At 45.2% G+C, this 26,429-nt stretch overlaps 1 protein-coding gene and 1 long non-coding RNA gene across 4 annotated transcripts in view; one reads left to right on the forward strand and one right to left on the reverse strand.

Moving 5' to 3' along the window:
* Positions 1 to 17,675, forward strand: part of LOC135289426 (uncharacterized) — a 26,019-nt gene extending 8,344 nt beyond the window's left edge. For 2 of the 3 annotated variants that reach the window (XR_010352170.1, XR_010352172.1), the window contains exons 2-3: positions 1,749 to 1,884; positions 9,558 to 14,338. This is a non-coding gene — a long non-coding RNA (uncharacterized LOC135289426). Of the gene's footprint in view, positions 1 to 1,748; positions 1,885 to 9,557; positions 14,339 to 15,496 lie in introns of those variants that run through there. The other variant, XR_010352171.1, reaches the window with a different exon arrangement.
* Positions 1 to 22,099, reverse strand: part of CKMT2 (creatine kinase, mitochondrial 2) — a 23,391-nt gene extending 1,292 nt beyond the window's left edge. Inside the window, exons 1-8 of the mRNA XM_064402997.1 lie at positions 21,945 to 22,099; positions 19,491 to 19,689; positions 18,500 to 18,595; positions 11,068 to 11,289; positions 8,375 to 8,460; positions 6,638 to 6,761; positions 4,640 to 4,774; positions 4,129 to 4,254 (exon numbers count right to left, since the gene is read on the reverse strand). Coding sequence (XP_064259067.1) covers positions 4,129 to 4,254; positions 4,640 to 4,774; positions 6,638 to 6,761; positions 8,375 to 8,460; positions 11,068 to 11,289; positions 18,500 to 18,595; positions 19,491 to 19,689; positions 21,945 to 22,099 — 1,143 coding nt within the window. The remainder of the gene's footprint in view (positions 1 to 4,128; positions 4,255 to 4,639; positions 4,775 to 6,637; positions 6,762 to 8,374; positions 8,461 to 11,067; positions 11,290 to 18,499; positions 18,596 to 19,490; positions 19,690 to 21,944) is intronic.
* Between the last annotated feature and the right edge of the window lie 4,330 nt (positions 22,100 to 26,429).

The raw sequence follows: 26,429 nt of genomic DNA on the forward strand, positions 1-26,429 counted from the left end.
CCCAGAAAGAGGTACCCGGGCTGTCCATAACTCTTTTGTTTTTATTGTCTCATATTGTCCTAATCTCAAAAATTCAAATTTTATTATTCTAATTATATTACTATTTTTATAACCTTTTTATTACTATTAAACTTTCAAAATTTTAAAAACAAGTCATTGTCATTTTTCACAGGTGTGCTTGATGTGGCTGGGACTGGGGGAGGGCAGGACCAGCAGGGACATTGACAGTGCCTGAGGGGGCTCACCAAAGCCCAGCTCTGTCCTTCCCCTGCACATGGTCCTGGTCCTGTGGGGTGATCCCCGAGTCCTGGGGAGCAGCCTGCTCCTCCTGCCAGGCTCAGCACACAGCTCAGCACTCCTTTGCTCCCAGCTCCTCACCTAATGCCTTGGGATTTAGGTTTTATATTTTTTTAGATCCTGTACTGCTTTAGTGTAAAATTCTAAACTCCATACCCTGTTTTCCCTACTGCTTTCCCATTTTATTCAGACAGAACAATTCCTCTCTAGGCCTGAAGCTCAAGGACACCTTATTGTCTCAGATGCAAACAACAGTGAATTGAGGGGGGAAATCTTAGAGAAAAGTACTTCATTACCTGAAGCTGTAATTGGAGGATTAACCCCTGAAATGCAAATGGACCAAACTTTTATCTTTATGAAAAAATCGTGACCTTTTGTGTAGCCCACTGGAGGCTTTTGATAGCCCAAGCTGTACCTTTTGAAGGCCTTTCATAAATACCTGTTTTTATTCACTTAATCTAGTTTAGCCCCTGTTCTAGGCAGCCACTCCAGTGCATCAGTGACACTGCCAGGGGTGGCATGCACTCCAGGCCCAGAGCAGCCCCAAAATCCATAATTCTGTATGGCAGGGGGTGCTGGTGTCTTTGTAACCTGTTTCAAAATTGCTGGAGAATACAAGGGGCCCTGTCCCCAGCAGACAGGTGACATTTAGGGACCACAGACCCTGTGGCACTGTGAGGCAGCAAGATAAAGCTGGTACTTCTTAATCTCCATGAAATGGTTCATTAGCAGCCTTTAATGACTGGCTTGTTAAAACCAAGTGTGAAGACTAAATCCCATTGTCTCTTTATTGTGACAGTTGCTGATTTTCAAGGGATTTGTTTTTACTATAAATCATTTCAGTGGCTTAGCAGTTTATTTTATTGTCCTTCACAGACTAGCTGTGTTGGGAATTCAGAGGACTGAATTTGCAGCCTCCATAAGAAAACAAATTTCATATTAAGTTTGCATTGACCAGTGACTGAAACAGAGAAGGAATACAAACAGTTTTAACTTGCACCTTTGGGAGCATAATTCAGTTCTGCAAACACATTTACCACATAATGGCATTTATTTAATTACGTGCTGAAAAAATTTATCCTTTAATAAAACTTTTCTTATCCCCTTGAGTATGTCTTGTCTTATTTAGATTTCAGAATCTCCAAGGTAGGGCTTGTGTCTCATCTGTTGCCTTAATCCTTTAGATCCTTGCTGTAGGAGGCATCACTGACTTTAGTGGAACTCTTCATATGAGCAAAAATTTCTAGGCTTAGGCTGTCTGTCAGCAGGACTCAATTCATCATGCAGTGCAATCCTGGTTGTTATTATGAATGTTACTTTAATACAAAACACACATGATGATGTCTCAGGTGTTAATAGATGTGTTTGTCACAGGCTGCTTTGGCAAGTAATGCTGCCTAATAGTATTTCACTCTTATTTATTTTGTTTCCTGTTACTTTTTTCATTCTAGATCCAAAGGAGCACAGGTTCCTGCATTAAACCTCAGTGTGTGAAGTTTCCAGACATCTCTCTGTGGCTGTGGGGGCATTCAGAGGCGCATCTGGATCAGAGAGCAGTGGTCACCTGGCTGGGATGCCCCATGGCAGGTGAGCCAGGAAGGGAGGGCACTGTGGGCTGGGTAACACTGTTGTCACCCAGGTGCATTATCCGAGATTGTTTTTCTGTTAGGAAAAGCTACCTAGAATGGGATTTGCCCCAGGTGTTGGGCTGCAGCATCAGGAGCAGCCTGCATCCATATCCAGCCTGCCACAGCCATGGGTTTGGCTCAGAGCTGTGGGAGCAGCAGCAGCTCCTGGGCACGGCTGTTTCTCCCCATCCTCATGAGCTGTGCTCTTAGGAGCTGCTCTGGCTCATGAAATCATGAAGCATGAGGCTGGAGTGAGGTGTGGGAGCCGAGCTGCCAGGAGGGGAAGAGCTGCTGCAGGCTGCAGGTTCATTTCCACACTCTGGCACTACAGATGTTCCTTCTCACTGAAATGGCTTTGCAGCAAAGATGGGAGGTGCACACACTTCCCTGCAGCCTGTGCCCTACAGGCAAGGCTCAGGGCTCACTATTAAATCTTTGCCCTGATTTCAGTCTCTGGTTTTAACACATACCTGCAAGATGTAAGCAGAAGTGTGTATTCTGCCACCATCTGTTAAAACCAGGTGGGGCAGTGCTCTTTATCTCTCCCACAGCCAACCCTCCCTCCAGGAGATCTCTGTTCATGGGCCATTAATTATTAATTATCTGCTGTTCATGGGCCATTAATTATTAATTATCCTCTGTTCATGGCCACTGAGTGTCCCTGCAGGGCTGATCAAATTCCATCATCCCATGGGGAGATGCTCTGCCCAGGGCAGGAGCCAAGCATTCCTACCTGGATACAATCTGAGCCTGGAACAGCACAGCAGCCTCTGCGCCCTGCATTCCCAGAGGAGCAGCTTTCTCCTGCCCTGCACTCCCACAGCAGCAGCTTTCTCCTGCCCTGCATTCCCACGGGAGCAGCTTTCTCCTGCCCTGCATTCCCAGAGGAGCAGCTTTCTGCTGCCCTGCATTCCCACAGGAGCAGCTTTCTCCTGCCCTGCATTCCCACAGGAGCAGCTTTCTCCTGCCCTGCATTCCCACAGGAGCAGCTTTCTCCTGCCCTGCATTCCCACAGGAGCAGCTTTCCCCTGCCCTGCATTCCCACAGGAGCAGCTTTCTGCTGCCCTGCATTCCCACAGGAGCAGCTTTCTCCTGCCCTGCACTCCCACAGCAGCAGCTTTCTCCTGCCCTGCATTCCCACAGGAGCAGCTTTCTGCTGCCCTGCACTCCCACAGGAGCAGCTTTCTCCTGCCCTGCACTCCCACAGGAGCAGCTTTCTCCTGCCCTGCACTCCCACAGGAGCAGCTTTCTCCTGCCCTGCACTCCCACAGCAGCAGCTTTCTCCTGCCCTGCACTCCCACAGGAACAGCTTTCTCCTGCCCTGCATTCCCACAGGAGCAGCTTTCTCCTGCCCTGCACTCCCACAGGAGCACCAGGCCCATCTCCAGCAGCCCTGGAGCTGCAGAGGAAAACTCCCCCCTGGTGCAGGATCCCTGCTCCAGCAGAAGCACAGCTGGCACTGCAGGAGGGCTGAACCCCATGGGATGGGACTGTGCCACCCCCTGACCCACAGGGGCAGCTCCTGCTCTCACTCTGCCAGTGGTTTGTTTGGGGTTTTTGTACTATTACATTTGTATTTTTAATTTTCATGGTGAAGAACTGTTATTTCTATTCCCCTATCTTTGCCTGAGAGCCCCTTAATTTCAAAATTACAATAATTCAGAGGGAGGGAGTTTGCATTTCCCATTTCAGGGGAGGCTCCTGCCCTCCTTAGCAGACACCTGGCTTTTCAAACTGAGACAACACAGCTCTCTTGTCTGAGAGCCACAGAGGACTTGTGAAAACTCTCAACTCCTCAGTCACTGTGGGGTGGAAGCCTTTGTGGTGCTGTGTAACCACGGAGGAAGTTTGTGACTCAGTAGTGAGAGGAACACAACACCCTTCACCAAATCTTGCTGCAGTGCCTGAGTCCCTGTGTGGACTCCGTGCCTGCTTCCTTCCAGCACCTGCATACCCTCATGGACATCCCCAGCACATGCCATGTTTGTGCAGCGTGCTCAGGGCTGGCTTTTTTCCCTGCCAGGACAGGAGCATTTATCAACCACTTCATGAACATCAAAATTTCTTTCAGCAACATTTCCCCTGGACCAGATTCACGAGGAGTGAAAACTATAGAGGTTCAGCAGCTGGCCCATGCCAGCAGAGATCTCAGCTAAGAAGCAAGAGGAGAGCACAGAGGGAAGCCCCAGGAAGGGCAGCGTACCTCTGAGCGCCCGAGGCGGTCCAGGTTGGAGATGTCATAGATGTCAGCCACGGCTGCCGTGTCCACCCCGCCCGTGCCACGCTTCTGCAGCCGCAGGTTCTCCAGGATCTTGGAAAACCTGGGGTCCTGTGGGGAGAAACAGCCTTGAGCTTACTGCCTTCCACTGTGTGTGCTGGGCAGAGTGATGCTGTGGTCCTTACAGCACTGCCAGACAGGCAGAGGTGGAGAGTGCTCTCACTCCTTCAGGTACAGCCCCTCTTCGGGGCTTCCTGCTAAGCAGATTTATGGAAACCAGTCATATTGATTTCCATGTATTTCAGTGGAAATACAGCAATTTTCAGGACTACAGCTTAGCCTATCCCCAGACCTTGTTACACGCATCTTTTTAATGTGCAGTTGCCGTAAGCTGTCATTTCTCCTCCTCTCCTTTACACCCCAGGAGAGCTGGCTTATGTCACATTTAAATCATGTCACGTTTATGTCACTTCTGCCCCTTTTCAGTGCCGTGTACCTTGCTGAGCCTGGGCAGCTTGACGTGGACTCCTGCACGCAGCCCCGTGCCCAGGTTGGAGGGACAGGTCAGCACGTAGCCCAGGCGCTCGTTCCACATGAACTCCCAGCCCCGCTCCTTGATCAGCCTTTCCACCTGGGTGGCAGCACAGAAACAGAACAAAAAGGGCAGATTTGCAGGTGTCCTATTGTCAGGTGCCATTGGAGTGGCAGGAATTCACACCTGGGTGCAGCCTGGTCTGGGTGTGATACCAATGTCTGCAGTCCTCGGGTAGCCAGAAGATTTCTTCACCACCTTCTAGTGACTGCTAATGTGGGAAATGGATTCATAGGGAATTCTCAAAGCCTGACAGAAGGCTCACACAGTGTGCATCTGTGTGCCAACCTTGAGACAAGAAATGCTGACTTAGAAATGCCATGGAATGGGACAGACATTGCTGAGAGAGAAGTGGAGCTGGAAACAAGTTTCAGAGGATGGCCTTGCAAATAGGACTGGGTACTTTGGGGAAACAGAACTGTGAAAGATGCATTGCAGTAGGACCCTGAGGGGTGATTTTACATGATTGGCTTTAAGGCATCCACAGCATGGCCTGGCTAAAGCTGACAGGCCAAGAAACACTTGCAGTGTATTGGAATTAGGAAAGATATTGGAGTATATTGGAATTAGGAAATAGCTTCTGATTGTGATGGCATGAATTATAACATCTGTACTGTCTCACCCTTCTTATGAGACTGAAAACAGAGTCAAAGTTTTTAAAACACCTCTCAGTTGCCCTATCTCTGGGTCAGAAAAAAGTACAGTCCAAAAAATTGTCTGGCAGACTCTTGGTCACTTCACCAGCAAACTCCCTGTCGTGGTGTTTTGGTGAAGCCTTGGCCCATGGAGCACATCTTCACTTAAGAGTTGTGGCTTTTGCTGTTTGTTTTTAACTCAGTAATTTTGTACCAATTTTACAACACAGGACCCCAAAAGGACTCAAACACTACGAAGCAAACAGAGGGAGCTGAGCCTGAGTTTTGTGCAGTTTTCTAGCTGATGTCACGACTCATTGAGGAGAACATTTGGCCTCTAAGTGCCACACTTCCTTTATAAGGAGACAACCCAGCTTGTGGATAAAACTTCTCATTAGCAGGTCTCTGACAAGAATTGACAGGAGAGTGAAATAATTATCAGCAGGAAAATCACAAGGGTCTACTGCCCTTTGAGTAACCTGGTTCTCTGTTCACTCATCTGTGCTTGTGCAAACCCAATACCATTTCAGTTCAGTTCTCATCTCCCCCTGAGGAGAACTGGCTGCATAAACCAGCTCATGCTCACAAGAATCCTGTGAATATAGCTGAGCACTTCAGGTCTGCAGGAGGATACAGAATAAATTACTCTCCTGAGACAATTTCTGTTTTTTGTGAGGATAACACAACAGATGGTGGGAAACTAGACCTGATTTGCTGCCCCAGAGACTTGCTGAGGGCAAGACCTGGACTGTCTGGGCAAAACTGTTTTAACCCATACCCTGTCCCAGGAAGCTTTCTTGTCATTGTGATTAGCTATACCAAAATAATACCCAGGAGCCCTGACTATCAGTTCTTAGTATTTTAATCACAAACCCCCATATCTCCCCAAAACAGTGGGTCCTAAACCCTGAGTCCTGTCCACAACCTCAGCAGCTTCCACTCTGCTCCCAGCCTCAGAAATAAGAGCCAGGAGGATGGGCCAAATGAAGTCTTCAATCAAGCAAATCAAACAGTCCAAATGAAGTGCTTCATTTATGACTTCCCACAGTTTGCAGGTACCAAATGGCAAAAAGGGATAATTACTTTATTCCCCCTGCAACTCAGCTATTAATCTGCCCACGTTTCCTGCTTGTATTGATGTGGGTTGCTGTGTGGACTGATGTGACTTCATTTCATTGCCCCTGGAGATGTCAGCTGAGTGGGAACCACAGTAAGCAGGGGTGACAGCAGTGAGCAAACAGGAATAATGAACTCACTGAGACACTACCTCTTTCAATCCACGGCAGAATCTTTCAAAGACACGCTTCATGTTGCCACCCTTCTCCATGGAGATCACCCTGGTGTGGTCCTCTTCATTAATCCAAATGAGAAATGTCTTCTCATTGTTGTGCCTGGTCAAAAGGAGAGGAAAAAAAATAAAAATATCTTTAAAAAGGGAAGCCCTGAGAAATACCTGTTAGCATCCTTAGTTTTGTCACTCCAAGCAGCAGAGATGTTAAATGTGTCACAATCAAGCTGCTGTCTGCAGTGAGGGACTGGGGCTGGTTCCAGCACTGGATCCCCCATGTCTGTGGCATTACAGGGCCTCTTGGGCACAGTGTGAGCAGAGTTTCCTGCTCACATCGTGCTGCTGTGGTCTGGAAACCCACTCCTGCCTGAAACAGGCAGGCAGGGCTGGCTTTGCCAAGCGCTGGGTGACTTCTCCTGGCTTCTCCTCTACTACTGCTCCTACTACTGCCTTCCTCCAGCACGTGGAGGGTGATGGATGGGATCAGACTCGTTTGTGCCAGCCCTGAAATACCACCAGGTTCAAGGCACATGAAAGTGAAAGTTCAAGATCACTGAGAGCCTGACTTTTGGCTGGTCTTTTGCTGCCTCTCCTTTTTCTCTTTGCAGTTGGAGCTGGCCAGTGCAATGCTGAGCAGGTGCAAACATCCTGTGCCCTGGCACTGGGGTCAGGCCAGCTCCACTCACCTCCTCCTCAGTCCCTCCCTAATGCTGAGGGAGGGTTTTATAAATATTCTGGGTTTGGCCTAACTCACCTCCCCTTTTAGTTCAGCAAGTGTCCCCATTGCTGTCAGGACCATGTATTTAAACTGTGCCATTGCTGACAGTGCTCTTAGTGGCAACGGTCCTGCAGCCCATGACAAGGACAGGACCATCAAAAGAAATATTAATTCCACAATGTACACACTTTTTTACAGCAATATTTTGCAACAGAAAGGCAGATTTTCAAGATGTGCCTCACAGAGGTACTTTGCAATCACACTAATTTTTTTTTCTTCCATTCTCCCTGATATGTCACATGTAAAAGAAGCCAAAACCCAGCGCTGTTTTATTCAGGAAAATCCCTGGACAGTATTTATGCTGCTGGTACTTCTGGATTTTTGTAGAGACAATGAATGGGTACTTCAAGCTTTACCTTTTTCATCTTCCTTTGACCTTCATTGGTCAAAGGACCAAAGAATCTGCACCTTGGTAAAGCTCATAAGAAGCTTGTTGAAATTTAAAAAATCCTCCCAGTTTTCCAGCAGGTTTTGGGGTGATCATGTTTCACACTAGGTGATTCCTCAGCATGCTTTTTGCCTGTTTTTTCAGGGTTAAAGCACGTGGCAGTGCCTGCAGAGCAGCAGGGTGGATGCAGAAGCTGTGCCCTGCACAGCTGCCCCATCCTGTCCTGTTGGTTTGTGTTCTCCTCTCAGAGCTGTTACCCCTTCATCTCCACAGCAGATATTGTATTTGGGCTCAATACCAAGTGTGTTGGGGCAGTAGAAACAGACCTAGAAGAGAGCAGGAACTCCAACTTCCCTGTCTCCTTTTTATCCAGCTCATTTGGAAGAACAGGGTTGCTTTCAGCCCCGGGAATTAAAACATTTCTCCTTTTGAAGCAGACTGGGCATGCTGTGAGCGTGGGGCTGGAGTTCATGCAGGGTTAGGATGAGCAAGGAGGTTTGTAAGACGATCTTTGGGCAGGAGACAGGAGCCTGCAGGTCACAGAACCTACCAGATCCCTCTGGCGTCCGGCCAGTCACGGGCCATCCCAGCACATGTCAGCAGAGGGGACACGGGCTTGTCAAAGAGAAAGTGATCCTGGGCACCAGGACAGCAGGCAGAGAGACAGAGAAAACAGAGCACAGCTCCAGGTTACGCAGGAAGCACTGTAATGCTGCCCAGCACATTGTTGTGAGGGCAGTGGAAGCACAGGAAAATCACACAGTACAGCCTGGGAACCTTTGCAGGAAGCTAAAACCTCTTTGCCCAGGTGATTTTCCTGAACTCTCACAGATGCTGGCTGACATGTTTTGCCAAAAACATTTTCAGATTTAGGGAGGGATGGATGCTGGGGCCTAAGTCCACATGGACACAGCAAAGGATGCTCTGGAGGACCTGGCTCCAGAGATCTCCTATGCAGTCAGACACATTTCAGCATTGGAGAAGACCATTCTAAAATATTGGAAAAAAAACCCCAAAGCAATAAAAAGTACTACTTCTGAAAATATACCTCTCCAGCATGGAGATTTAGATACTTATTCTGAGCATGAACTCATGGCAGGAATTGAATCAGTGCTAATTTCAACATTTTGGAATCATAGGCTTGTTATGTTGCTTAACAGAGATTCTGTTTGTAGCTTAATAAATGTAGCATGGTCTGTGCCACCAACTTGCCCCATGCCTAGTAGTTTAGAATTTCTAAAACTATTTGCTTTGAATTTTTTTCCTCCCAGAGAAAATAAGTATTTTTATTGATGTTCATGTATTTCTTAGATCCTTGAACACTGTCATATCAAATATCAAGGGTTTTTTGCTGGCAGTGTTGTTGGGTTTTTGTTGGGTTTTTTCAGTTTTTTTTTTTTTGTTTGGGGTTTTTATTGTTTTGTTTTGTTTTTTGGGTTTTTTTGTGGGTTTTTTGGGGGATTTTGTGGGGGTTTTTTTGTTTTGTTTGGTTTGGTTTGGTTTGGGGTTTTTTTGGTTTTTTGTGGGGTTTTTTTGGTTGGTTGGTTGTTTTTTTTGTGTTTTTTTTGTTTGTTTGTTTTTTTTTTGTTTTGTTTTTTTTAAACCTAGGGCTTAACTAGAAATAGTGAGGCAATCTATCCAGAAGGCATGTGACATGGTAGACACACTGATGTGCTCTACTTAATTTTTCCCTTAATGAAGAATGAAATAAATATTTTCTTAATTTCACTTAGGTTTTCATCTTTGAATGCTTTGCAGTGGACACGGTGCACACAGAACTCCAACCATGCAAGAAGAGAAGGTGTAGAGTTCTCTTTGTTCTTCAAAGGGACACCAAATTTCCTCCCTCAGCTTGCTCCACTTGACACTTTGCTTGAAACAAAAATCCCCCTTTTTGCAAGAAAAGAGCTGTTACTTTTCCTCGTGAGCATATGGGGCAAATCTGCAAAACACCAACTGCCTTCTGTGCTGAGTGCAATTCAGGTAGCAGTGATTTGTGTCAGTGAAATAAACTTTGATCTCACAGAGCTGAAATGGAAGCCTGATCCCACAGAGGTGCCAGGTCCTGAGGTGCTGGAGGGGTAAGCAGTGGTGTGGGGTAAAGAATTAATCTCGGGTTACAACATCAATGTCTGATCTCTATAAATCTGCATTATCACGAAACAAAACAAAATGAGATAAAATACTGAATCAATGAAGCCTATTCCACTTCCCACAGGTTTTAGGCTTAAACCATGAAGGAATTACATTTTCCACACTCCTGTTTCAACCTCTACTTCCCGAGGAGCTGTCTCCTGCTGAAAATAAATCCTGCAGCAGGTCATCAACACCTTGTCAATAAACATATCACCAGGGACATTCAATTAAAAAAGTTACTGACCTTACATAAATTCTTAACTCCTGGTTAATCCACACACCTAATTCCAGGGTTATAAATAGTTAGGTTACTTCATCAGCTCCCCTTTGGTTGATGCTATGGAATAATGTGCCATGAGCATATTAAGAGGGTACAGCCATTCCTTTGGACACTTAAAATGCACATTCAAGCTTTGTTTGGCATGTCACATGCTGTGACAAAATCCATGATGCAAATCCTTGTCTCTCCATCTGTGTGACAATGACAACTCTTGTTATGGGCCTGGTCCTTCAGTTCCTTGAGCACAGTGACAGTGAGCTACTGTGACCTGGGTGCAGTAGGCTGTGGCCACTTTTGGAAATTAGAATTAGTGTAGTGTTCACCTATGAAATTGCAGCCCAATTTTGGGAAATTAGAACTGGTGTAATTTTGATGTAATCACAGGCAAAGTCCCCCACCCCCACAGAATGGAATATATATACCATGTAAAACCTATTTCAGTGTAATACTTCTAGTTAGAATGGTTAGTACAGGAAATATTGCAGTTGTCCCAAGGAGATGACCAAGGAAAGGTCCTGAATTTCCCTCTTTACTTGTCCAGAGAGGTGGCAGCAGCCACGTGGGTTTGATTTGACCCTCTGGAATATAAAACCAGACCTGCACAGTGATGCACTTAACAGAAATACGGAAATACAGAAACCCACGCCTCAGACCTGCAGAGTGATGTTTCAGAAACTCAGAGTGATGTTTCAAAAATGGCCGGCTACCCCACTACAAACATTGCCAGCCCATTAAGCACAGGTTGATGGTGTGGTTATCCCACTGCGGGGAAGGCGGAGATCCAACCAAACCTTCGCGGGCGCCGCTGGCGCCGGGGCGCGACTTACGTCGATGAGCTGCTGCTGCTCGCGCTCGGTCATGCTGGTCAGGCTGTAGTACTTGCCCGAGAGGTCTCCCCGCAGCCCCGAGAGCGCGGTGACCACGACGTTCTCCACCTCCCTGCGCTCGGCGCGGGTGCAGGCGGGCGGCAGGCTCAGCCCGCGGATGCTGCGCCCGGTGCGCACCCGCGACGACAGCACGTAGCGCTCGTCGAACTGCCCGTGGGTGATCTGCGGGGAAAAGCGGCCCGGCAACGTCAGATTTCACGTTTTTTGTGTGTGGCAACATCAGATTTCACATTTTTTTGTGTGTGGTAAGTTGGTGTGATATACACGATACCCTAGCGGTGTTGTAGGAAATGTTTGTTCAAAAGCGCGGTGTTCGCGTTTTCTGAAAAATCCCAGGGTTTTCCTCCTGGGAAGGTGAGAAGCCTCAGAGGAAAATGAAAGCAATTCTTATCTCGTTTGCTTCTCCTGCGTTTTGCTGCCTTGGAGTGTGTTTGGGGATTGTTTACCCAACAGGTGATTGTTTCATTGGTTTCACGTGAATTGTTTTGACTTGTGTGCAAATTCATGGGAATTGTTTTGACCTGACTGTGCCAAGCTGTGTCAGGACTCTGGAGACAGTCACGAGGTTTTGGTTTTATCTTTTTAGCCTTCTCTACATATCCTTTCTGTATTCCTTAGTATAGTTTAGTATAGTATAGTATATGTAGTATATAGTGTATATATATAGAGAGAGTACATAGTGTGTATATATATATATACATATATATAAAGATAATATAGCATCTTAAAATAATAAATCAGCCTTCTGAGAACATGGGGTCATATTCATCATTCCTTCCTTCATCAGGGCACCAATTGCAAATACAATAAAAAAGTAATAGAGGAAAAGGAGATGTAATTAGTGTCACAAAACAGATGTTTTCAGATGTTCTTGAGGAAATAGGATGAAGGATGTAGTTTGAGATAACTAGCATCCCAAAATGGAATAGGCCTCGGGATAATTAGAGAGTCAGACTTGAAATGGACAAAATGGAAATTATTCCAGGTATCTGTGAAATAATAAGGCTTATTTTTGGAATATAAAGCTCGCTTTTATAACACAAGACTTCGGGCACTTGTGCAACCTGTGGGGTTGTTCAAAGGACAGTGAGGATGAGGAGAAGCCTTCGTCAGATGCGACCCCCAAAGAGCCAAAGACCCCTGAGCAACAGCTGGCAGTTCTTCTATATCAAAACTTGCTTCCATCTGTGTTTCATTCTTAGGTTCTACATTCAAAAATCTTTCTGCCAAGCATCCACATCTGTGAGACTTCCTTGCCAAACTTTCACCCTGCCCAACACTGGAGCATGCACTGTGCAATATAGTGATATAAACTTCAAAATCAAAAATAGCAGCAGATTTACAGGAGAATATTGATGAATATTTATCAGCACACAGTATATAAGTTGTGTTTGGATCCTTTTGCCTTTTGTACATGAGGCAGGGTGGGAAGCCCTGATCAGTCAGTTTTCCTTTATCCTTTATCCAAACCACTGCCAAATTTCTTTTTGTATCTGCTTGATTATATTTGATTGTTTCATTTTCTATGAAATTGCTGCTCAACTAAAATTGCTGCTAAATTTACTTTGTTGTTTATTAAATTAGACATATAGGGACCTCATTCATAACATGTATTAGCCTTTGCATGTTAGTGATTATAACTCTTTAGAGATACTATGAATCATAACTCCTTTTAGCTGCATGATGGTATAATATAATCTATCATTGTAAGTGTGCACCGTGTGGCTGACAGAAATAGTAGTGTAATGAATATAATATCTGTGAAAAACACCATTCACTTGTGTTCAAATTTTAGAAGATTAATAGCAATGAAAATAGTAATAAAAATGAGGACAATAAGAGACAATAAAAAGCAAAGAATTATGGACATCTGGGTGCCTGGCACTCTGCCACAAAGCACACCTTGCTAACAAAGGATTACCCCTTGAAAGCAATAGCCTATTGCATATTCATAGATTTCATACATGATTCAAATATTCCTTTCACACTAGGGTGTTTCTGCTTAATTTTAGTTTCCTGCCATCTTGTAAATCAGTCTTCTTGGTTGCAGGAAGTCTGAGCTTTCCCAATAAGGATAATAATAATAATACTAACAACAACAACAACAACAACAACAACAACAACAACAATAATAATAATAATAATAATAATAATAATAATGATAATAATAATAATTATAATAATAATTTTGTTGGGATCCTGGCATCTGTTGTTGTTATCTCTATCCAGTTAGGGTAATGCAAAGAATTTCCTGGTTATCTTTTCCATTCCTTACAAAAAGTGTCTTACATCACATAGTTTCTATTTTAATGTTATGCTGTAGCCTAAAAACTGTATTTACCACACTGCCTGAAAGAGATTAATACAACACTCCTTAAAAGAGATGAATACAGCATAACTTTCCAACATAACACATATAGTATTAATTTCAATATTTGTGAAGAGCCAGTCATATAATATGCATCTGTAACAATATCTATGTATTGCTAATGGGAATAATTGTGTGATGAATGTACTGTGTTGTTGGAACCCTGGGTGCTGAGAATTGTAAACTTTCTGTGCTGACAGGCACAGACCCACAAGAGAACACTGCATTGACCTCAGGCTGTGGAGAGGGCTTCCAAAATTGATTAATAGCACTGGGATTAGGGGTGTGGAGTTGGTTAGAAGTGTGTGATCTCACAAGGTGAAAAAACTTAGACTTGGGGTTTTAGTATATGGTGACATATGGGAACTAAGATGGAGAATTTTGGGTGTGGGTTAGATGTCTTTTTTGCACCTTCAACTTCCTTCTTCACAAATCTTGGTTGTTTTCTCTAAGTGGGTGAAAGATGTCTGCATTGGGGGTTTTGGGTGATCATAATTGGGTTAGAAGCATAAATAATATAGATGTCAACTGTTTACTGGATATTTTTTAAGAATTTATTATTATTATTACATAATTGGGACTTAAACAGCCTTGAACAGGCACCATTTTGGGGCACTTTTGACTTCCTAGGGAGAGCTCACATCTTGTGAGTTTGTAATAGATACGGATAATAAATTTTAGAGTGAGTCATAGAAACAACATCTCCCGAGTGTTATTCACCCTTACTTTGGGGCAAGACAGAGCCTGGCATTCCAACACTGTGTTATAGACCTCAGCAAAAGATAAGATGTAAAGATACTAAGATGTAAAAAAGGCTTTTGTGTAACTAAAACAGTGTGAGGCCATCCACTGACCCACCTGTCCAGGTGATAAGATAACCCTGATACAAACCAGAGCAGCAGAGGGAAATTAGACAATACCCTGTTGAAATTGAGGAGGACATACTAAAATCTTATCAGAGCATGTGAAGAAATAAAATATATTGACCTGACACCCAGGATGTCTGCAGATAAGCCAGAGTGTGAAGAAGTCAAACAAAGGAGTTCCCAAAACATCAGAAAGTTCACAAGAATGTTTGAATAATGCATGAAACACATGAATATGCAACAGTAAAAAGATAACATTATCTGTGTACACCATCTTGTTCTTTGGCTGTTGGCCAGGAGCATCCCAGTGCTGGAAATATTGTCCTTTTTTTATCCTATTACTGTATTCTTATTCTTATTCCTATTCTTAGTCTTATTCTTGTTATTATTCCTGTCTATTATAATTATTATTATTATTATTATTATTATTATTATTATTATTATTATTATTATTATTATTATTATTGGTATTATTATTATATCTATTACTATATCTATTATTATATCTATTATTATTATAGGGTTTTAAAAACCCTAAGCAGTCAATTCTGTTTTTCACAGGCATGTTACAAACACCCATGGAGTAGTTGGCTTTTGCTACAGTTTATTGATTTTTGTTGGAATGCATGACACAGAAGCTTCTCTGAGTTCATCAAAGAGAGAGAGATAAATGCAGGGCTTGAATTAAATTCTTTAGAGAAATTAAGATATGTTAAGCCACGTAGAGATGAAGTAGAAGTGCAAGTTCTAAGTAAATACAAGTGTAAGTCTCAGTTTTAAGTGAGTAGCAATACATTTTAAGTGCCCTAAGAAACTGTGCTTGCTAGTTTAAAGTTCAGTAACTTAGTCCCAGGCATAACAGAAACATAGCTGAACATTGCTTGCATCTCTAGGTAGAATAAAGGCATAGCAGAACTTTGCCTCTAGAATAGATAGAACTATATACATAAATAGCTAAAACTATTAATGTAAATAGAGAAACTTAGATTTCTAGTTTTTCAGGTAAGCAGTGACACTACTTTCATACTACTTTTGCACATGAGAATTAAGTTTAGATTGGCTTAGAAGGAATGTTTTAGAATTGTGTTTTTAGCTGACTGGATGTTTTTGTAAATAAAAACATCCTGTATTGAAGTGTTTGGCATGAAGGGAAAAAGAAGAACCACAGGAAGAAGGAGAAGAAACAAATAGGAGGAGGAGAAGAAGAAGAAGAAGGAGAAGAAGAAGGAGAAGAAGGAGAAGAAAGGAGAAGAAGAAGAAAGGAGAAGAGGAGGAGGAGGAGGAGGAGAAGGAGAAGGAGAAGGAGAAGGAGAAGGAGAAGGAGAAGGAGAAGGAGAAGGAGAAGGAGAAGGAGAAGGAGAAGGAGAAGGAGAAGGAGAAAAAGGAGGAGAAAGAGAAGGAGAAAAAATATGTAAAAAAGATTGCCTGCCTGCTGCTGCATCTTCTTCTCCTTCATCATTATCATAATCATCAACAAGAAAGAAGCCTGCTGCCTCTGCCCTGCTGGGAACTCTGTGCCAGGGATAATCTTGCTGCTGCTGCTGCTGCAGCTGCAGTTCCTGCAAGTTCCTGAACCTGGGACTCTGTGCCAGAGAGCAGCCCTGCAGTCCTGCAGCTGCAGCTTCTGCCTGGGACTCCGTGCCAGACAGCTTTTAGCACAGACTTTTAACATCTTTGAGCTCTTTGCCTACGAGACTGATGCATTCATGCAATAAACAAATTTATGGCAACTCACAGCTGCTCCTGTCTCTTTGAGGACCCGAGGCCCAACTGCAGCTGGACAGGTTTTAATTATAAAATTGTAATTGTTTGCAGCTAATCACCGGAAGTTTTAAACTGATTTAAGTATGATAAAATTTGTAAAATTGCTTGTAAAAGAAGCAAGGCTTTCTCAAGGTGTAAGCAGGCTTGTGTAAGGTGTATTGTAATATATGTTTGATATTGCAAAAGGCACATCCAAGATAGCATAAGCAGAGGAATGAAAACCATAAAAAGAGGAGAACCAAGCTCAAAGTAGCATCAGAAGACTATCAGAAGACCACCCAAGACTGCCAACATCTGCAAATTACTGGATTGTGCAAACATTGCAAAAATCTGAAGTGAGAATGTGATTAATGAGCTCAGGATAAGTCTGTGCACTCATCTAAGGAAGTAACACAATGGTAATATTATAAAAGACTGCAGATTAAGAAGTAAGTGTGTACTGGCTTTGTCAAGCACCAGGCACCTGTATCTTTTGCTTTTTGAATTATCCCTTATTATCATTTATTATACTTATTTTTTTTTAAAGTGAGCTTTGTTTCTCACAGTGCACACCCAGCACAGCCCTCAGGAGAACCCAAACCCCATGTGCAGAAGGAGGGGCAGCTCTCTGCCCAGGCCTGGCATCCTCTCCACCAGGTCACCAATACCCAGGGCACCAGGGGCTGTTTTTAGCAGGAAACGCATTTCTCTGGCTGAATTAACATGTTGGAGTAACCAGCTAGTCCTTCATGGTCCCCAGATATGGAGGAGTCCCTTCCATATTTTGGAAAACAGGGATATGGGCAGAGGCAGAGGGCCAGGTAAGGGAGATCCTTTGGAAGAGGGAAGGTCAAAATGAGCTAAACCACTCTGCAGCTGAGGGAGATGAAGTAAAGAGTTCCCTGTGAAGGAAGCACTGAGCTGCAGGTGAGGTTTGACCACGTGCATGTGGGGATACAGGATTCAGCTCCTGCTTCCACTCCATGCCTCAGAGCCATGCTGATCTGAGGAATTCCAGCCCAAGGAATTCCATACACATGTTCAATGTACATGTACAGGGCTCACTGCCACCTCACTGCCATCACAGGGACAGGGAGGGACACTCCTGTGACTGCACAGCTGGAGTGGAAGTGACAGGAATGGCAGATTTGTCTGTACAGACAAGCTGTGGGTCTGCTGGTGGATAAAACCAAAAAGAAACAATGGGAAGGATTCCACCAGTTGGTGAATGGAAAAATATATTTGCCATTTCAAACCAACTGTAGGGTGGCTGATAAATGAAACTGGATATTGAAAGATGAAACAAACAATGGGGAAGAAAACCCCCTGAATTGCATAAAAATTAAAAAATAAAAGGGAGGGTTGCACATTAGAGGGGAATCCCTGGTATCAGGTGTTCTGGGAAGTCTGAACCTCTCAAGGACCTCAGAAATGGGGAAAGAGAGAGGGGAAATGTGGCTGGGAAATTGGGATAAAAAGGAGGTTGAATCCTCCAAAAATTGGAGAGACCCCAGGGGAATGCCCCATGGCCTCTGCCTTTATTGGAATAAAGTCAAAGGATTCCTCTGCCTCCTTTCTGGACATAAACCTCTGCTGTTTGTGGGTTAATTTTCCTGACAGAAGGGTGCAGGCTCTCTGGGAAGGCAGTCAGGGGGGTGAGGAGGGGGTGTCACCCTTTAAAGGGGTGATCAGCTGGAGTGCAAGATCCTGGACTGCAGGAGAGCAGCCCTCCAGGGATCTGCTTGGCCAAGCACCATGGGATCAACCTCTGGAGGGAACAGGGGATCAAGGATGCTGGATAATATTCATGGAACCACTCCTCCAAGCTCAGGAGTGATGCATCCCAAGAAAGAGGGCATTGGGGAAAAACATCAGGAGGCCTGTGTGGATCAGCAAGGAGCTCCTGAACAAGCTCAGACACAGGAAGGAAATTTGCAGAGGGTGAAAGCAAGGACAGGCATCCTGGGATGGGTACGAGAAGCTGGGGCTGCCCCTGGATCCCTGGCAGTGCCCAAGGCCAGGCTGGACACTGGGGCTGGAGCAGTCTGGCACAGGGGAAGGTGTCCCTGACATGGCTGGGGTGGGAAGGAGATGGGCTTTAGAGTCCTTTCCAACCCAAACCATTTTCTGATAAAGTCATGACCTGTAAGCTCATGAACAGACCCCAGTGCCCAGTGAGGCTGTGTCCCAAATATTTGGGGTTCCCTGGCACAGATTTCCTGCTGAGAACAAGGGATGCAGCAACAGGACCACGACTGGCATCCCAATTCCCTTAAACATGGAACTGGGTCTTCACAGCTGGATCAACACAAATGAAAGTGGTGCTGCAGTCAGCATCATCACTGAGAATAAGCAGCTCAGAGCCTTTCTGTCTCCTGCTTTATTTCAGTCCTACCTTGGATGCATCCAGGTCCGTGTGGTGCCGCATTGTCCGCGGATCGTAGCCATTGTGCCTGGCTTTAATGACAGGGTCAAAAATCTCAGCAAACACCTGTGGAGGAAGGAGACTCTAGAGAGAGGCTGCAGCAGCACAGGAACACATCCTCACAGCAGCTCCAGGCAGAGGCTCCTGCCTGCAGTGTCCACAGACAGGGACCCCCAGCCAGGCTGGCGTTTGGGGCGCACTGCCCACCAGAGCACACCCCCAGAGCCCCCAGCCTCTTGGCTCTAGGCCATGCAGGAGTACCCTGAGCCTTCCCTGCTGTGGGGAGTCCTGGTTAGAGCCTCTGGGCTCAGCTGTGCCCCAGCGCAGCCCCTGCAGGGGAGCAGCAGTGGCACATCTGCACAGGCACCCCAAACCCAGGGCTGGCAGTCTGCAGTGGCAGATGTCCCAGGCCACCCTCATGGGGACACTGGGGGGGCTGCAGAGGAACAGGAGCACTGCAGGAAGCAGAGCCATGGGCTCAACAACACTGAGGTCTTTCCTTTGTTTTCCACTTCTCATTGCAGAGCTAAATGACCTGTCCACCCTGATGCTCTTTGTCTTCTGTTTTCCTCACGGCCCAAAGGCTGTGCCTTAGTGATGTCTGGCACTGCCCAGAGGACATTTCTGCTTGCTTCTGCCTCTGCTGCCTCACAATGTGATTTCCACATTACCTTCATTTGGTGTGTCCCAGAGTTGGCTAGTTCTGCCTTAAATTGGGTTTAGTTGCAGGAAGGAGGAGAGCTGCTGGGGGCAGGCAGCAGCTGCTGCCAAGCAGGTACATTTCATCACCTTCAGCTGCAGCACCTGTGCTAATGCCACATGTTCCTGCTTTTCCTAATGTGGAAAAGCGGGGAGAAGGAGGGGAAAGCAGCAACCTGCCCTAAATCTACCCTCAGGGACACAGCTTGTCCTGGGAACACGCTCCCACCTGACGGGAAAGACACCACGAGCACCCTCTTACCTCGTAGGACTCCTCGTCCCCAGCCACCATGCCCACTGTCTTGATGAAGGGGTGGCCGGGGTTGTCCACGCCGGTCTGGATGCACTGGTCCAGGGTGTACCCGTTGGGGGTCATCTTGTCCCTGAGGCGGGAGTAGATGCCCGGCGTCAGGCACTCGGCCATGCAGTTGTTGTGCTTGCGCAGGTCGGGGTAGTCAGCGCTGCAGGGAGAGAAAACAAGGCACTGCTGAGTCCCCTGGGCAGCCAGCCCGGGCAGTTTGGGAGGCTGAACGTGTGATTGTTCTCGGCTCAGGTGCTGCAGTGGGTTTCAGGAGGGAGGAAGGGTCTGAGGCTGAAGGTACCCTGTGTCGCGCTTTGTGCTGCAGGTCCAAAGGGAGATGGGGTCCAGAGGGATCTGGAAGGGCACTGAGCCCCACTTGTTATGAATAGAAAGTTGTATTTTCTTTAGTTGCAGAGTTAAAAACAAGTCAGACCAGTCAGACCTCTTTAGTTTCACTACTAAAAAGGAGCTCTTCAATGACCTGTTAATGGCCGGTGATTAACCATTGTCCCTCTGATGCTGGCCCATTGCCAAGAAGACACCAAGACAGACCCTCCAAGTACGAAGAGAATAGCAGTGACATCAGAGCCAGTATGCAGATGAGAAATGCATTGCGCCCCGAATTTTTACAGTTTTTACAGGAAAAACCCCTAAAATTATGAGCCAACAAGTGACCTAAGTGACGTCTAAGGATGGGAGTGTAGTCCCGTACCTGCTTGGACCCTTTTTGCTTCTCACCCTAACCTGAAAAGATGTTGATTAAAGAGACACCCCGGGGTGTTAGACAAAAAAGCAGGAATCTGCTACTCTCCCGTGAGGACAGAATCCCCAGCTCTGCCTGCAGACCAGCAGACAGAGCTGCATCCTGTCTCCTGCATCCTCCTCCTCCGTGCCACGCCTGGGAGCAGCGGCGGTGTGGGCACAACCCGTCGATTTCTCCCCACCTGAGCTGGTTCTTCTTAATAAAGGCATTAAAAAGGAGAAAGATCTCCTGCCCATTTATTTCACCACTGAGACATCTTGGCCAGGCAGGAGAGAGCCCCAGCACTGATGTGTTCAGAGATTTCAGTGCAGATGAAGGGGTGCTCTGTAGTTTGCAGCCCCGGGTGCTCTCGGAGGGATCAGAGGGACTCTGTGCCCTGCCAGCTCCTCCTCCTCTGAAATATCAGAGTTTGGCTTAATGGCATTGTTATTCCCAGAAAGCATCTTCCCCAGGGAAAATAAAGATGTTAGGCTTCAGCAAGGGATTTTTCAACTCTGTCAGCCCCCAGCTGTCTTGTACTGGTAGTGATTTGCTTTATGTACAACCGTGGTGTTTCTCTAAGAATATATTTTAGCTAGGATTGTATAAATTACTTCAATAACAAAACCAGTCTGTCAGATCCACATTACCTTTGGCAAAGTCAATCTACAGAGAAAAAGGCCTGCAATTAATTTCTAACCATCAGCCAGCCAGTTTGTAACAGAATTAGGAGCACCTCCAGTACAGCAGTAATATAAGAGATTAATTCTGCTTGCATGGAGAAAAAAATTTCACATTTCCCTGTAGCAGAGTCCATACAATCAGCAGCTCCAGTAGGTGGACCTGCAAAGCTGTTGGTCGGTGATGAGTTAAATATAAATGAGTTAAATACAGTATTAAACTTGAGGCATATTTTGGCTTTGTTTCCATTCAGCAGTGTTGGTTTTGGTTAGGCTGGGGGCATTTTTTGAGAGCTGATATTATCTCACTGATGCCTTATGGTTTTAGCTGTTATATTTTTCAAATCCTGTGCTGCTTTAGGGTATAACTATGACCTTCATAAAGAATGTTAGTTAGTTAGTTAGTTAGTTAGTTAGTTAGTTAGTTAGTTAGTTAGTTAGTTAGTTAGTTAGGTGGGTAGGTAGGTAGGTAGGTAGGTAGGTAGGTAGGTAGGTAGGTAGGTAGGTAGGTAGGTAGGTAGGTAGTGTCTTCACATTTTGGTCAGACAACACAATCCCTCTGGGCCTGAAACTCAAGGGCACCCTACAGCTTCAAGCCCTGAAAGTATAAACAAAAGTGAATTTGTTTATACAAAGGGGTGAAAACTGGGGGTAAATGACTTCATTACCTGAAGCTGGAATTGGAGCCCTGAAATACAAATATTAACCCCCGAAATGCGAACGGACCAAACCTAAAATTGTGTGAAAAACTCGTGACCATTGTCCATCTTGGGTGCAGCCTCTGGGAGGCTCCTGTCCATCCAATATGTACCTGTTGAAGACCTTTAAAAAACACCTGTTTTATCCTCTTAATCTTATCCAGACTCTGTTCCAGGCAGCCACCCCAAGCAGCGTCACAACCCTGGCCGGGCAGAGCGGCCGCGCTCCACGTCCCACGCCCCACGCCCAGCCCTGCCCTGCTCCCTGCCCACCCTGCCCCTGCCCTGCTCTCACCTGGGAGGGAAGAGCTTCCTCTTCTCCTGCACGGCGGCGCTGACGGAGTTGTGCTGGCCCAGCAGGTAGCCCGTGGCCAGCACGCTGGTGCCAGCAGCGGCCAGCAGCGCGGGCGCCGCGCGCCCGGCCAGGAGACGGCAGAAGGTGCCAGCCATTCCTCCCTGCAAGGAGCACAGCCAGGGTCAGCCTGTCTGAAACCACCCTCTGGGTGTCATACGGGCTTCTCTAGATTATCATAATGTGGTATCGCTTGTAGTCGCTTTTTATCTGCTTTTTGTTTTTTTAGTTTGTTAACCGTATGTGCAATGTGTGTTTCGGTGTGATAAATGTGTTGTGGTTCAGGCTCTCTCAAAATATCAAAATGGACACTATGTGCTGTGTATTATAACATTTAGTCTTGCACAAGGTAATGTCTTTACTTGTGTCACTAACTGATAATGGTGAGCTTCATTTGGATAATTTGGATAATTGTGTGAAACAGCTAATGTTGATGCAATGCACTGGTGAGTATGTTATCTCTATGGTAAGGTAACATTGGAAAGAACCAAGTAAATAAACATTGTAAGAAATATTGCAAAGAGGAATTTGCCACTGGCCCTTCAGCTATCAAGAGGTGTCAAATCACAGAACATATCATGTATTTATCCATTTAATTAAATACATATACAATTATATATTTAATTTCCTCACAGGGGGCCTTGTGAGGAAATTAAATATATAAATTTCCTCTTTAGTATTATATATACTTTAAAAAGACCAGTCAAGAGTCAGACCAAACAAAAGAATTTGCAGAACATGTGAACTAAAAGGAATGTTTGAATATGTATAATCATCATAAATATGTATTTGACCAATACAATGAAAAGATATAGTTAACCACGTGCCTCTGGCAGCTGCTGTGCACTCAGGGATACAAAAGTCTACAGCTCTTGTCCAAATAAAGGACAATTCTAGTAATGTAAATTCTAATTTCTGTACCTTTTTCTTCACTCTGGACTCCGGTATATCACCTTTGATAAATGAGCATGGAAGATTTACAAAAAACCCTGACATTTCTTCCCAGATCTGCTCTTTCAGTTGTTTTACCAAAAGTTTTTTCGAGTGTGATTTTTCATGCAACATCTTCACCATTCTTTTGGCGGTTACACTAAACTCCTCAAAGCATTTTATTTTACTTTTAGTGAGCAAATTCCCAATAATTTTCTTATACATTTGGGTTAGTTAGACCCAAGCCCTTTACTTTGTCTTTCTCTCTTTTGATCAGACAGATGCAATGTTGCACCTTTATCTTCTCACTTGGTAAAAAGTTCTTCTGTGCTTGCATACTTTTATGTTGCAAGTCAGTATTTGATTTCCATGTCAGGCACACCTGTGAGATGAGGAACACAATGTGTTCCAAGTTTGGAGTAATTTGTTTTGTGTCCTCTGTTATGCCTCAGCAATTTTTTACCAGAATCTTTTAATTCTGTCTCCTCAATGCCTTTGAAGCACAATGTCCAGCTAATACAACATCACTTCCAGAGAAAGATGCTGATTGTTTGATAGAAATTTTAGTATTATTTCTCTGAAAGATTCTCCCTGAATCTGTGATTTCATTTAGGTGAGATTCGGGACAGGCTCTTGTGACTGCCACAGGATTTTCCCTCCCAAAATGCAGTTTGAGAGTGTTTGGCTGCAGATGAAAATCGAGTGGGAGGTTTCTGGTGGAGATTTTTCTGATGGCTCCCTTTCTGTGTGTTTAGCAGATCGTTCTTGTGCCTTTTCATAGCACAGCACCCTCGCCCTGCACTCTGGAAATGTTTCCTTGTGACTACTCTGCGCAGAGCTATTGTCATACCTCGGTGCCTGTGAGGCACCATGTGTATTTTCACAGCAGCTCTGTGTATTTATAGCTCTGTTTCACCATTGCAAGGAGTTGGCTGGCAGTCAAAAACCTGCCCTGAGAACTGCCAGCCACATCAGAACCCCTCTGCAGATGATGCTGTTGTGACTTGAGCGCTCACAGGGGAACAGAAACCAGGACCTGCCAGCAGGCAGGGAGAGGAAACACCTGGGAGGACAAAGATGAGCCCTGCAGGGAAGGTTTTTATTCCAAAAAGGCAAAGAGACCTCCTTGGTGAGCTGCAGGCTGTGTGCCACAGCTGATGTGGGGGGCTGCTGAGTGAGCTGGGGACCCCTCCTCACTCTCACTCCTGCCTGTGCCCCAGTGGGCTTTAATCCCCAAATCCCAGCTGTGTCCCACTGTGGCTGCAGGCTCAGCCCCAGCTCCAGGTCTGGCACTGCTGGACCTCAGGGAAGCTTTTCCTGACCCTGCCTTACCTGACAGACACTTCTCTGGCAGCTCTTAGAAGCCTCCCACGCTGGAGACGCCACAGACTGCGCAGGTTGTCTACCTAAAAAAAAACAGAAACCAGAGTGAAACAGGTTTTTTTTTTTTTTTTTTAAAAAAAAAAAAAAAAAAAAGAAAAAAAAAGAAAAAAAAGGACCAAAAAAACCCCACAAAAAATCCCAAAAAATCACCAAAAAACCACCAAAAAAACCCCCAAAAAACCCAAACAAACAAAAAACCCCCCAAAAACCAAAAAACCCAAAAAAACCCCCACAAACAAACAAACAAACAAAAACATAAAAAAAAAACACCAAAAAACCAAACCAAACCAAAACAAAAAAAAAACCAAAGAAAAACCAAAACAAACCCCACGGTGTTTAACCACACATCTCCTCTACAGTGGAAGGCACAACTGATGGCAGCAGGGAATTTACATTTTGTGATTGTCTAGTGCCAAGGGGAGCCTGAAAGGACGAGGAAAACATCACCTGTGGGAAAGGGAGTGTGACCCTGCCCAGCCCAGGGCTGTGGCTCCTGACCCTCACGGGTGGGCTCCAGCCCTGAGCATGGATGTCCTGCCCCAGAAACTGCACAGGCTGCTAAAAAACATGGTGTGCAGCCCAGCAGAAAGAGCTTTGGCAGAACGAGGGCACAAAGTGAATAAGGGACTTTATTTGACAAGAAACTATATCACTTGGGGCTGGGTGGTCCATTCCTCCAAAGATAGAATGATTTTTAAGTAATGCATTGCTTCAGAACAAACATTTTAAAATATTCATCTGAAGAGTCCAAATGGAATGGCCCCAAATAAGGAAAGATCCTCATCAAAGCTTTTTTTTGTGAAGTCTGACTCAAACCATTGATATATTCAGCTTTCCTTTCCCCAGCCTGGCACTGCAGGGGTTTGCTCCATCTTTAATCTCTGATTAAAGGGGCCTGGCTCCCCTGGCAGCACTTCACCAGGATTGCTCTGCTGCCACTCAGCTTCCACCACAGACCATCTTCAGGCCTGCACTGCAAGGATTTCACCTTCACCAGGGAGATTTGGCCACTGCACAGCCCAAAAAGTGAAACTGCAGGGCTTTCCTGAGTGTCTCCCCTTGTGCTCATGGAAGGAAATCCATGATCCTGGGGGTGTCTGTGGTGCTGCCCTGGTGCAGCTGGGAAAGAAAAGTGTTTCCCAGTCAGAGGAGTTTTTGAGGGCATCAGTTTTAACCCTTGGGAAGGAATGGAGAGTTTGCCTGAGCTGACCAGGTGTGCTGGAGGGAGAACACCTCCCTTGGGAGGGCTTCTGTTTTGTGTTCAAACCCATTTAGAGACAGCATGGTCTGCAAAATAGAAATAAATTCTAAGGTTTAATCAACCTGAGGTTAAAAAAAACAACCCCAAACCTCTAACTGCTGGCCTGCATCTCTGTTCAGTTTGAATCAATGGCCTGTGATGGGCTTGTCTGCAACCCTCCCAGTCCCACCAAGTTTTTTTTACCCTTACTTTCATTTATTTTTTAAGCTACAATACCTCCTCAAAAGCAAAGGGGTTTGCTTCTCTGCAGGAGCATTCTGAAGGCACTGACAAAAAATTCTTACAGAGCTCCTGATTATTATTTATTGCTTTCTACTTAAAATTTTATCTGTGGGAAGTGGTTCATTAATGGCACCAACCTTCCATAAGTTTCAAATTCTTTCAGTCCACCACAAGCTCCATGAGAATTTGGCCTTTATTTTAAACAGGATTAGCTACATCTAAACTTGCACTGATAATTACTGTGTACTTTGTCCAAGTGAGATTTTATTTTTATGATTAGATACAGCACCTTTTTTTTGGGTGTAAACCATAATGATTTTATTTTTTAGATTTTTAACAACACTCTCAGGATTCCTGGCAGGAGGCATCAGTCATGTCATCACTCAGGTAATGCTCTAATGCAGCAATTAAACTCTTTCTGCAGAAAGTGATGGGTGAGCACAGCAAGAGGCAGCCCCTGCATGAACAATTTAATGATGCAGATATCTTGGCACGGTGTGTAGGAAATGCCCAGAGGTGTGACCCAGCCCGAGCTGCTCCCCTGGCAGCCAGCTGAGCTGCTCTGCTGTCCTGTGCACCAGCTGTGTTTCCTGCAGGTGATCCCAGCTGCAGGCAGGGCTGGGGTTGGGTTT

The sequence above is a fragment of the Passer domesticus genome, chromosome Z (assembly GCF_036417665.1).
Source record: "Passer domesticus isolate bPasDom1 chromosome Z, bPasDom1.hap1, whole genome shotgun sequence".
NCBI lineage: Eukaryota > Metazoa > Chordata > Aves > Passeriformes > Passeridae > Passer > Passer domesticus.